The 12,422-nt window shown below is 57.0% G+C and overlaps 1 protein-coding gene across 1 annotated transcript; it reads left to right on the top strand.

Moving 5' to 3' along the window:
- Positions 1–6,317: 6,317 nt before the first annotated feature.
- On the top strand, positions 6,318–11,839 carry IUM83_13158 (uncharacterized protein; the record flags this gene model as incomplete). Its single annotated transcript, XM_067937817.1, has 2 exons — positions 6,318–6,719; positions 11,561–11,839. The coding sequence occupies 2 exons, from the start codon at positions 6,318–6,320 to the stop codon at positions 11,837–11,839; spliced, it is 681 nt and encodes a 226-aa protein (XP_067786985.1).
- Positions 11,840–12,422: the final 583 nt, after the last annotated feature.

Below are 12,422 nucleotides of genomic sequence, written 5' to 3'. Positions count from 1 at the left end.
GTTTCCATCCACCTTTCGGTTGTACAAACCCCCACAGAGCGTTATCGAGCATGCGTTGGTAAATCATCGGTGCATTCTTTAGTCCGAAAGGCATCCTGAGCCACTCAAAGTGACCGAGGGCACACACGAAGGCCGAGATTTGGCGAGCCCTCGTTGTCATCATAATCGCCCAAAATCCACTTGCCGCATCCAACGAGCAGTACCACAGATACTTATCGAGGTCGGTGAGAAGTCATCGACCAGAGGCATTGCATATTCCATGATTGTGGTGATGGATTCACCATCTTGTAATCAATGCACAGCCGGATGTCCTCGCCGTTCTTTTTCAACACAATCACGATTGGCGAAGACCACGGGCTGTTCGGAAATGCTATCAGGCCTGCCTTGAGCAGGCCTCATAGTAGTTCGTACAACTTCCGTAGGTGCCGAAGGGGCGCTCGCCGAGCTCTCTGTTTGATGGGCGAGTGTTCGTCCACATCGATATCACACACCACCCCATAAGCGGGCGGAGGCAGAGCATTTCCACTAGAGATCATGGTCTTCTCGTGCTTCTTGAGCACTTCCACAACTCGGTCCTGGTGTTCTGCACTCACCCCTGGGGGACGCACATTCGGCGCCGAGTAGTCGAGGTCTGTCACCGAGGTCTCCGTTAGGTCGGGAAGGAACGCCAGCTCGTGAGCGTAGTCCTCTAAATTGATTTCATTGGGCATGTGCTCCGACGAGGCTGGTCGCCCCCGTCGTCTGTACCCTCTTCCGTCGCCAACGCAGTAGCTACAGACAAGTACGTCGTTTCTAGGGTATCCATCGAGTCTTCACCCGCCGACTCATCGGCCGAGTCTTCAGACAGCCCAGGCTTACGTTGGTAATAAGTGGATTCCGCCGCCTCTGGGGCCCCATCGGTAGACACGCTTAGTTCTCAGCTCACGTCGGAGCCATCGTCGCTGGCCTGGTCGAACGTGACTTCGTGCGTAACCGTCGCCGTGGTCTTGTTATTAGTGTACTCAAGCTCGGCGCGCTGAGTAGGGAGAGCCGCCGGATCATCACCCACTGGTGAGCCGTCGGCGGCAAGTTGCTCCATCTCTTCGCGCCTCGCGAGTTCTCGTTCCCAACGCTCGGCGCAGCTTAAACGACACGCCAGGCCCGGCGAGTCATCAGGCGGCCGAGGTTTTATTCCGGCCGGGGTTGGATAACTCGGCCGATCAACCGCCGGTGGTTGCGCGGCTAGCCACTTCTGGTAGCGTTCGTACTCGCGCTGGAGCAAATCCTCGTCGCGAGATTCCTCAAATGCGGCCACCTGCCACTCTCGGTACTTGGTCGACCCCAACCGAGTGTACCCCTCATCAAACGGGAGGTCCCCAATTGGGACCCACAGGAGCAGGGGCGTGTGAGCTCGGCAAGACAACAGCCGGTCGCTCACATTGGTCACTCGTACTCGAGAGACCTTGCCCCGCCGAAACGCTTTCTCCGTGGGTACCAACGTCTCGGTCCGGCGTATCCACAGTTCGTGGGTCTCCTCCGAGGGTTGGCGCCTCGGTGGTCAATAGTCAACCCACTCGTGACCGGGGATAAGTAAATCCTCGGCGGGTCCGCTGTTGATGTGCGGGCCGAGACTTCGTTCGTCGAGCATATTCTTCGTCTTGATGAGCGGAATGCTCACCTCGCCCGGCAATTTGGCAGTCGCGTGGAACATGTCCAGGCGCACACCTGCCGGCATCATAAAGTCGGTGCCGAGGACTACGGACACACCGGCGCCATAATCCATAATCCACAATTCAAACTCGTACACCCGTTTCCATCCGAGCGTCACTTTGACCAAGGCTCGGCGCTCTGTAACCATCGTTCCTTTGGTAACCCTTGTATTCCATACAGCGGTCGTGACCTTGAATTTCACGCAGCCGCAACTTCTTTGCAAATCTCTCCGATATCACACTCACATTCGCTCCTGTGTCCAAAAGGACTCGGGTGTGCACATCGTTCACTGCGCCTCGGGCCAGAGCTCTCATCCGAGCTCTCTGGCCGAATTTCCACGCGGACCACCACCCCAGCCTCTCGCCCAGGAGTAACTTCAGCACTCCACCGAGCTTTGGGCTGGTGCGTCCTACCGGCACTGCGCTTGAAACCCAAGCCTCTGTGCCACTTCCATCTTCATCTTCATCATTCGCATCACTCATTTCACCTCCATCGAGGTTCCCACCTCTCTCCGTTTCATTTTCCATCGTGTTCACATATTCCTTGTCATTGTTCGGCCATTTGCACTTCCCCACGAACGCGTAGACACAATCTACGTCGATCGCGGGTTCGGCTAACTGTGGCAGCCCGATTGGGACCAACCCAGTTTCAGTTGGCGGGCTGCCTACTTTTAATGGCCACCGAAGACTAGGATTTGGAGTTCGGGTGTGAGGTCCTTCTTCTCAACCTTCGTTCGAAGGAGAGAAGTGAGCGCTTGAAGAGCTTCACATTTTCCGACATCATGCACTTGCTGACATAGCTTGCAGCGACGGTAGCAGTAGTGGGCCGAGTGACCGAACCCTCCGCATGCAGCGCACGGTCCATATTGACGGGGGCGACCCTCGCGGTTATCGCGGCCGAGGTTTCGATTTCCTCGGTCGTGGTTTCGACCGAAGTCGCCACCCTTGCGCTGACGGTGGTCGGAGCGGGCATAGGTCCCGTCTGCTGCTGTACGTATTTCATGATCGTTCGCCGCGGCTACGTTCCCACCTTCATCTTCGGAGTTGTAGTCATCACTATAGTCGCCACCACTTTGGTCGTCCTCAGAGTAGAGGCTATTGCCAGCTTCGCTCTCGCTACCGCTGTACGAATGTCGGCGCGGTGATGAACGCTCGGTCCGGCCACCCCTAGACTCTCGGACTTGGCGTTCGGTCATCATGCCGGCGAGCGAAGCCTCTGCCAGCGAGATTCGCGGCACATGGCGCGAGTCATCGCGACGGCGGTCAAAGTCTCGGTCCCGACGATCGTATCGGTCGCGACGGTCACGCGAAGAGTCGGTGCGTCGGTCATCGCGTCGGTAACGGTCCCGCGAAGCCTCGGGGCGTTTGTCATCGCGTCGGCGCGACTTCTCGGTGGGTAAGCCGAAGTCTCGCGGGACTGTCCACGCTCTTCCAACTTCAAGATGTCATTAACCATGTCTTCCAACTCGTGAATGTCCTTCACTCGAACGTGGTAGAGCCGCCGTTCGAGGCCTCGGTCCCCACACGACTGGAGGAATCGGTGCACATGGTCTTTCGCGTCGAGACCACCCTTCTCGAACTGGAGGCCAGCGTTGCGAGCGTAGCCATTCAGTCGATTTAGGTAGTCGCAAATGTGCTCGGCACCATCCCTCTTCGGTGAGTAGTACCGAGCCTTAGCAGACTGTTGAATTGCGAGCAGTAGTACTTAATGAAGGCGTCGCTGAGCAACTTCCACTGACGTTTGGTTTTCCTCGGAAGTTGACGGTACCAGTGAAGGGCACCATCCCGAAGGCTTAACTCAAACGCCATGCACCACTCGTTGGGCGGTGTGTTAGTGCCCTTCACCTCGTAGACGAAAGCTCGGAGCCACTGCATCGAGTTTTCACTCTTGTTGCGGGCTCCGGAAAAATGCTTGATCTGAGCGAGGGGTCGGTGGGTCGCGAGCTCAAGCGCTCCATCTCGCTTACCTCCCGGACCTGGCGGGCCAATTCGTCACTAGGACTGTCGCGGCCGTCAACGTGGTCCAGGTAGTCATCATCATCATCATCCTCGTTGGAGGAGGCCGACCGAGGGGCAAACCGTCGGCTCGTTTTCCCGCGTTGTGTACTGCGAGTGGGCTTCGACCCCTCGGTCCGCGAAATGCGTTCCGCGCGACTCGCTGTCTGGCCGAGCTCTCTGGTTTCTTCTGAGGCGTCTGTGGGAGTGGGACTTTCGACGGCTCGTCCTCATCCTGCTCCGCCGAGGCCTTGGTTTGGCCCGCCAGGCCGATGTCTGTGGCGCCAAAGCTCAGACGAAGCTTGCGCTTTCACTTCTGGAGCTCACGGCCAGCTATGGCGGGGGGGGCAGTCACGGATTGCAGCATCCGACGGGTGGGTTTGAGGCTCACACCCCATAGCCCGAATGAGCGAGACCGTGTCCTCGGCCACCTGAGTGATATTAATAGAGTTTACTGGCCAGGCCAGCTCGCCCTTCAACTCCACCCAGATGGCTTGTCGGACTGACTTGGGCGATAATTGCTGCATCCACTCGCTTTCCTCCATCATTTGCTTGAATACTCGTCCAAGCACCTTGTTTGCGGCTGGAGTGCTGCCATTCATCGGCGGCCGGTTGCCTTGGGCAACTTGAGGACCCTTAGTAACCTGCACCAGGGCTTTCGAGCCCTCGGTGCCGTCCTCATAGTCGTCGTAGGCGTGGTCCGGTTCCGCCACTTCATCAAATTCTTCGACGAGGTTTCGCGAGAGCGAGCGGGGAACCCCGCTGTGTCCCGCGGACAACTTCGGGTCTTCCTGGTCGTCCGTCTCCTGCATCGCTGCAGATAACTTCTCTTCCAGGTCATCATAGTCCATCCTTTCATCCTTGGCGTCGGAATCTTCATCCACCGACTGTTCGAAGCTGACCGACCGTTCGGTGATCACCGACAACCGAGACGTCAAGTCGCTAGCGACGGTTGACGAGTACTCGGTGGGTTCGCGCGTCGACTTTACCGGCGTTGCTGGTACCGCTGACTTGGATTCGTTCGCCACCTCGTTCTCCCTGTTCTTGTTCTCTTCTCTCTTCTTCCTCTTCTCAATGCACGTTAAGGGGCAATACCTACACAGATCGTAACAACAAACACTCGGTCACACCAGTCCCGGGTCGCGGCACCAGTTGTCGTGTAGGAATTCACGATTTTACGAGTCCTCGTCCCTCAGCCTCGACAAATGGGACGAGTTCTACCAACAACACACGCTTCCCTCGAAAGGTCGGCGAAGATTGTTGGGATTCAACCTGAAGACCAGGTCCGATCCCTTACACCGGGCTGGAAATATGCCTTGTGTTGAAGTATCGGTCAGGAAGGTAGAGCCCCCACACAGGCACCGCCAGCCACGAGCAACGGCTGGGGTGCGTAAATATAAACGCTTACGCGCTAAACCCACTGTGGTCCCTCAGAGAGGAAGGGTACCGGGCCGGTCAAGGCCTTTGACAGGGGCGCCGAGGCGAAACCTCGGCCAAAGAGTCAAATACACTGGGGGGCCACGCCACGCACCCAGGTCAACGTACAAACGTACAGGGAGGACTCTCTACCTCCCAACACTCGGCCACTATCCACTCTTGGCCTTACCAGAGCTAACTCTCGGTCAATGTACCTTAAGCTCACCGGCAGACATACCCCGCGTCGGCCGAGCGTATCCAGACCCTACAGCTAAGCTGCCGTCAGCACCCGAGAGGCATAGCTTGTAGGGTGTTGACAGGTAGCACCAAGAGCCAAGTCGGCCCGGGAAAGGCAAGGAACTCGCCGAGCGCGCTGAGGACAAGTCCCGCCGAGTCTGCGGGCCGGTACGCCGGATAGCCCGGGTGCCGTGACACTTCTAGCCGAGAAGCCTTTGCTCTCGGTGGCCCGTAAAAGCGCTCGCGCGCCGTTGTCCATCCTTTGGTGGACGGCACGGGTTTGAGGAACGGGAGTCAGTGAGCTCAGCTGACTTCCGGAGGAACGACTGGCTTGGTTGCCTGGTCTCGGCGAGGACCGCCACCGCTGTCCCGGAAGGGCTGGACCGCTGGGGACAACCTAGCGCAGGCCAATAAGCGCCGACTAGCTCGGCGCTTGTTGTGTCTGTGTGCAAGGACTAATTTGTGGGTTCTGCTATACCACTACTGGTGTCGCGACCCGGGAACACGGTGTGTGTGTTGTCGTAGGTACCAAGTAACCAAGTCGAGTGAGAACAAGTGAGCAAGATGACCAAGGGACCGTCATCGCCGAGTTGGAGAAGCCCAGCGCGAGCTGGATCCCCAGTCGAGGATGGCGACGCTCGAGGCCAAGGATATGATGATGAGTATGAGGAGAGTGAAGAAGTCGACGAACATATCAAGTCGACAGCTGAGTTACTCAGCGAAGTGGTGGAGTTGACGCTCCAGGTGTGTCGGATGGGAAATCCGCGCCCTGTTGAGCGCAGCCTCGCCGCCAAGTTGAACCCAAGTGCGGACGAAGACAAAAATGATGATGATCAAGGGGTTGCACAAGGGGAACGTCCGCCCCTTATCCCAAGAGCAACCCGGAACGCCGACACGCCGAGTGCCAACAAGGTGCTCAACCGACTCGGCGAGGAGATGAGAATCCACAGTGAGTAGATGATGATGTTTGCGCCGGTCGCAATGGCGCAAGCGAAGCGGCCGGTGCTGGGGCCCGAGCTGACTCAGCCAATCAACAGTACCAGTCTGGACCAACTCGTCGAGGTCACGACGTTGCTGCTGAAGGCGATGGGTTATCGCTGCAGCAGTCGGCCCCACAGCTTTATTTTATCGTGTTGGGATGTCCGCCGAGCTGGGAACGAGCTGGCTCATTGGAAGCGTCGGTTGCGCGCCGAGTTCGGCCTGGAGCGGACTCCCGGAGCCAAGCCGACCATTGCCAAGCGGATTGCTGACTTCGGGGATGACGAGGCGGAACTCGGCAATGACCCATGGGACGACAGGGGTGACCCCGACGAGTCGATGAGGGCACAGATCCGCCGACTCAGTTACGTCGAGGAGGAGCAGGCCGACGCAAGGTTCCTGGAAGTGCGTACCCACTTCTCGCTCGACAAGATCGCCGAGTTCAAAGGCAAGCGATGCCGCTCCGATGCGTCCTTGCAGTGGCTTAAGCGTTTCATTTATGCGATGAAAGGGACTCATCAGCCTCGCAACTCATGGTGCGAGCCATTCTCGCTGAGTCTCGGCCGGGCCGCCAAGAACAGGTATCGCCAGCTGCCACAAAAGATTCAGCAGCGCTGGAACCTACTCAGCGAGGCGTTCCTCGGTTACTACAGCTCGCAATTCGAACAGTCAGCCCGTACCCGATACTACTCGGCTATGTGCAAGGAGAACGAGCCGATATGCAATTTCCTCATCCGACTCAATGGATATGCCGACTCAATGGATATGCCCGCACCGCCAAGATCCAGTACGAGAAGGGCGGTGCGGACGCAGCTGACCACGTCGAGCAGTTCCTACTCAACTGCGGTGACGACGAAGTCATGGACTTGTTGTATCCACTCCAACTCACCGACATTCAGCGGGTGGAGCAAATCATCAACAAGAAGATACTTGGCGAGAAGAGGAGGAAGCAGCGTGACGGTATGATCGGCAGCCGAGTAAGCGCAACTCGGCGGAGCGACAACACTCAGCGAGAAGACCACTGGGAGATTCGCCGAGATGATCGACGCAAATCACGCCGAGACAATCGTTGTGGTCGCTGCGACGAGAGTCGAGACCGCCGAGTCAACGCGGCGGACGCGTCGGTGGATGATTTGTACCACGGCTCCGACTCGCGCCAGTCGAGTCGGCGAGGCAGGGGGTATGAGTCGTTGAGCAGCGAAGGTGGCTACAGCAGCTTCAGCGACGCTGATTCCGACCAGATCCAGAATTACGTGGACGCTGGAGTTGTGAGTGACCAATCCTCAGGATGGGGCAACTCGGCGGAGCGATGCAGGGGTGACCGCCCAGCTCGCGGAGATGAGTCGGCTGTGCGCCAGCGCCAGGATCGCCAATATGACACCCGTGACAGGCGGACGTTTGACCGCCGAGATCGCCGAAGCTATTTCAATGAGCGTCCTCGCTACGGTCCGTGTGCAGCGTGCGGGAGCAACAGTCACTCGGCGCACATCTGCCCCATGAGGTGCAAATTCTGCAAGCAGGTTCATGATGTGGCCGCTGCGAGATGTTCCAGCGGCTCGAGAAACTCGCCAAGTTCGTCCGCACATCAGTGGATAAGTCAGCGGTACCCGCTGACCTCCACGATATTTACGAGCCGATGGATTTAAACTAGGCGGCCCGCCAACTCCGACTGGGTTGGATAACATTGGGCTGCCACAGTCAGCTGAGCCAGCGGTCGAAGCGACCTTCGTGTTCGCCTTTGTGGGCAAAGCACAACGGCCTGAGATGATGTACGGAAAAGGTGACGAATTGAAGTATGGACCCGACGAACATGAACGTGAATTTGATTGGAACAATGCACTGGGCGACCCAGAGGAAGGTTGCCGAGCTATTACGAATATGGCAAGGGAGACTCAGCTGAGTACCGACAAACTAGACCACGCCACGACGATGAGACTGCACTCCGGTGAGCGCATGGGGTGGTGGTCGGCGAGGAAATACGACCGCCGGGTTCGCATGCGAGCGGTAGCGATGGGTGCGGTGAATGATAAGCGAACTCAGATTCTGCTTGACACCGGGGCAAACGTCTCGGCTATCACTGATTCGTTCGCGAAGAGACTACGCTTAAAAGGAATCGCTAGCGATGACAAGCAAATTAATGTGCAAGGCGTCAACAAGGGCAAGCTGAGTACAACGGCCCAAACCATGGTGAAGATGACTCTCGGCTGGCAATTGGTATACGAGTTTGAAGTATGGATTATGCCACACTATCCTGGCGTTCACGTGATCGACCGACTTTATGACCCCAGCTGGTGTGTGGTTGGATTTGTTCAACTCAACTGCGAAATTGCCGGGCGAAGTCGTCATACAACTCTTGAAGTCGCGAGCCCCCGAGTTGGATGAGTCACCCTGTGAGAGCCTAGTAAGCGGCGGCCCAGCTGAGTCAATAAGCATTCAGCCGCGCCTGGTCGCTGAGTTCGCCCTGAGGTGCAGGCAGCCGAGTTCCGACACCCACGAGCTATGGGTGCGGCGAATAAAAGATTGGATACCCACGGTTGTCCACGGTTCACGAAATAAACCTACCAAAGTGCTCATGACAAATGTGAGCGAGAAGTTGGTATGGTGCCCCGCCCACTTCTCCGTGATCATTTGGATGCCGCGTGGAGAGCTACCTCCGGACGACGGGTATGTCCGGTTGAACTCGGCGAAGTATCGCGGCTGGCAGGTTCTCGCGTATGAAGCTGCGATGGACCAGGACCTACTGAAGAAGGAGCCGAGCCTATATGACGCGTGGTTAGCCAAGCAGCCACCAGCCGTGGCTAAAAAAGCCTACCTGCCGCCGAGTAGAGTGATGAAGCGGAGTTCGCGTCGACTTCGTGACGGAGAAGCCGAGTTAACTTGCGCTCAACGCCATGGGTTGCTGGAACTGTCAGCCCCAGCAGTGGCTAAGGTCACTTGCGCAGGTGGCCTCATAGTCGAGTCGGCGGAGCCAATGAAGTCGGCAGCGTCAGGAGCTGAGTCAATTGGGTCAGTCAAAATGGCTGCGGTGGTTATATCGAACCCTCAGCCGAGTCGGCGGGTTCCAATTAAAAGTGAAGGCAAATCGGCTGAGCCTGACACGGCATTGCGCCAACTTAGCCGAGTTCACGAGGCAGGAGAAGGGGTCGCCGAGATCCGACAGGCGCGCGACACGACCACTCAGCTGAGCGCTGAGTTCAATGATGGCGACAACTCGGCTGGGGCAACCACGGGCAATCCACCCGCTGACAGGACCGAAGTGAACTCCAAGCCGCTCACAGGGAACACGAAGTCGCTGTGTGCTAATATTCCTCGCAATTTCGAGCTATCATTTGACGGATCAGCTAAGACCACGGCAAAAGGAGGCTACGGTAGGTGTTCATGGATTCTGTGGCACTTACCGGCTTGGGACATTGAGATCGCTGCGAGTGCGTACCTCCCGTCGACTACAGTGAATATCGCCGAGTACATCGGCATGAACAATGGTGTCATGGCGGCACTGTCCCGGGGAGTCGCCGACTTGATAATCGTCGCCGACTCCCGGCTTGTAATCCAGCAATTGATGGGGGCGATGGCGTGTAAGGAGAAAGCGTCGCAAATTGAGCTGGCGCGTCACAAGAAATTGACGGAAAAGCTGAGTTCGGTTCGCTATGTGAATGCAGTGCGTTACTACAACGCAGCCGCCGACTCCCTTGCGTCAGAAGCCCTGGTGTGAAGGCAGGTCGAGTAATTCTTAGTCGGGAGAGAAAACCTAAGTTGAAGAAGCTGAGCAGAATCGCCGAGGTCATCTACAGGGGCGAACCCGGAGATCCCAACGCCCACGGCTCGACCGATCGCGTTAGCACAAACCCGAAGAGCCAACCTCGCCGGGTTCACTTCGAAGATGGTTATCATGAAGGCTTCACCGAGAAATTTGCAAAATCAGCCGTAAAGAAGTCAACGTCAGCTGAGCTGATCAACCTTGTCGAGCTTCATCCCGCCGAGCTCCAATAAGTACAGCAATTGCGAGTCGCAAACAGCTCCAGCACAAACTCACCGTGTAGAGGTCCAAGTCGAAGCCGAAGTCGACAATAATTGCTTCCCGAACTCAGCTGGTGCCGCCTCAGTAGCAACACAAGCTGAGCAACGACGAGGGACAGCTGAGTTCGCAGCTGAGCAGTTGAAGCGTGTCAACTCGAAGGCACAACACGAAGACGAACTCAACGACCTCAGTCCCCGCCGAGTAGCCGACACTCAGCGTGAATCCCCCCTGAAAGAGGACCTGATAGCTGAGAAGACTCAGCGCGCCGGGAAACTCAAAGCTTGGCTGGGCGAGAAGGAATTTGAAGCCAAGAGGGACTCAACTGACACGACTACGCCGGTAAAATGTCCACCCGCCGAGTCTACACGGTACCCATTTAAGGAAGGAAGCCACGTCTGGTTGCCTATGAAGCGCGTAAAGCCTCGCGTGATGATGAAGTTGGTTCGTCACGTTTGGCGTGAAGAAGACGGTCGATGAGCACTACAAGAAACGTGAAACTCGTCCGCAATTGGTGCAGGTTGCAGACGAGAGCTAAGTTACTGCACCACATGTTGACCACCGCCGAGTGATAAACAGGCTCGGCGGAATGGAATTGCTACTGTTGCAATCGCATGGAATATACTGAAGAAATAACGGAGCACGGCTCAGCACATGGGCTACTTACACGTAAATCGCCACTAAGCTGAGGTGTGTCGGAGCTCAGCTGGCTTTCGAACCAAGTCGCGCTGACTCGAACCCAAGCTCAGTCGAGTCCATCCTCGCCTGGGGCATGTCGGCGTTGACATCAGCCGTGCCTCGCCGAGTCCAGCTTTCGCTGGGGTCAAGCCCAGTCGAGTCCATTTCGACTGGGGCATATCAACTGTCTGCGACAGAAGAAAAGTGAAAACCATCTGCAAATGGTGCAAGTTGCAGATGAGTGTCAAAGGCTATTGCACCAAAATGATGATTCACCGACTCGGCGAAGACCAGCAGGCCGAGTCGAGCGGAAAAAAGCTACTGCGTCAAACTGCATACATTATATGAGTTACGAAGTGGGGGAAAACGAATTGTATCAAGCTGAACTTGTATCACGACTGTCGGCGAGCGGCGGCTCAGCTGGCCGAGCTCAGCTGACAAGCAAGCCCACTTCCGAAGTCGACTGGAAGACCTGAGGCTTCGACGACCTCGCCGAGTCAACTCGGCTGGGGTCAGCTGAGGTCGAACTCAGCTGACAAGCGAACTTCCAAAGCCGGGTGAAGTGCCGGGTCCTCGTCGAGTTCGACACCACCTCCTGGACGACCTAGAGCACGACGTCACAGCAATCAGCTACATCCAAGGTGACCAGAACAAGTATCAGGCTCTTACCCGGCTAATGGAGCTCGAGCAACATCTTAACCAGTCGGCTTGGGCCCAGCTCAGCGGTGACGACGAGCCAGACTTCCACAGGGCCGAGCTCGCTGACTTGACGAGCTCGCAGACGGCCATCACCTTGGTCGGGACGACCGTCTTCTGCGGGGCCCACAGCTGACTTCATCTCGCACAGTCCCGGCCGTTGTGGACCAGGGAGAAGTCGGCGAACGAGCGCTGACTTGGCTGGACGGCAGGGATTGGTTCCAGCAATGGAAACATCTACACGCGCACAGACATAGCGGGACACAGAGACCACATGTCAGTCAAGGTATGTACCAACGCACAAGTCACGAGGAAGCCAAGCCTTACCGGGACGAAGTCGTCGAGGTGGCGCTCTGGTGGCTCCGGGCGTCTTCGATTTTGGAAATGTGAGTGGCATTGACTGGACCGGACAAACTCATGTGGGACACACCAGATGGGCCACGTCACTCACCATTGCGGCTCGTAACGTGGCCGGAGCAGTTGTGGTGTAGTGTCACACCAAAATTTGATGACCAGTATGTGACCCGTCACCGACTTCCGGTGACAGCAGCCTGGGCGAGCGAAGTCGTTTCAAAATCAGAGCGGTCAGGTGTTGCAGGGTCAGATCGTCCACAGTACTATCAAGGTGTCTCATAGTGAGAGCGGTGTGTGTCTCAGAGTGGGAGCGGTCACGGTACTTCCCGCCGGTCGTCCAAGTGTTCCAAAGTCAGAGCGGTCTT

The sequence above is a fragment of the Phytophthora cinnamomi genome (assembly GCF_018691715.1).
Source record: "Phytophthora cinnamomi strain GKB4 chromosome Unknown Contig63, whole genome shotgun sequence".
NCBI lineage: Eukaryota > Oomycota > Peronosporomycetes > Peronosporales > Peronosporaceae > Phytophthora > Phytophthora cinnamomi.
This window is presented reverse-complemented; position numbering and strand designations above follow the sequence as displayed.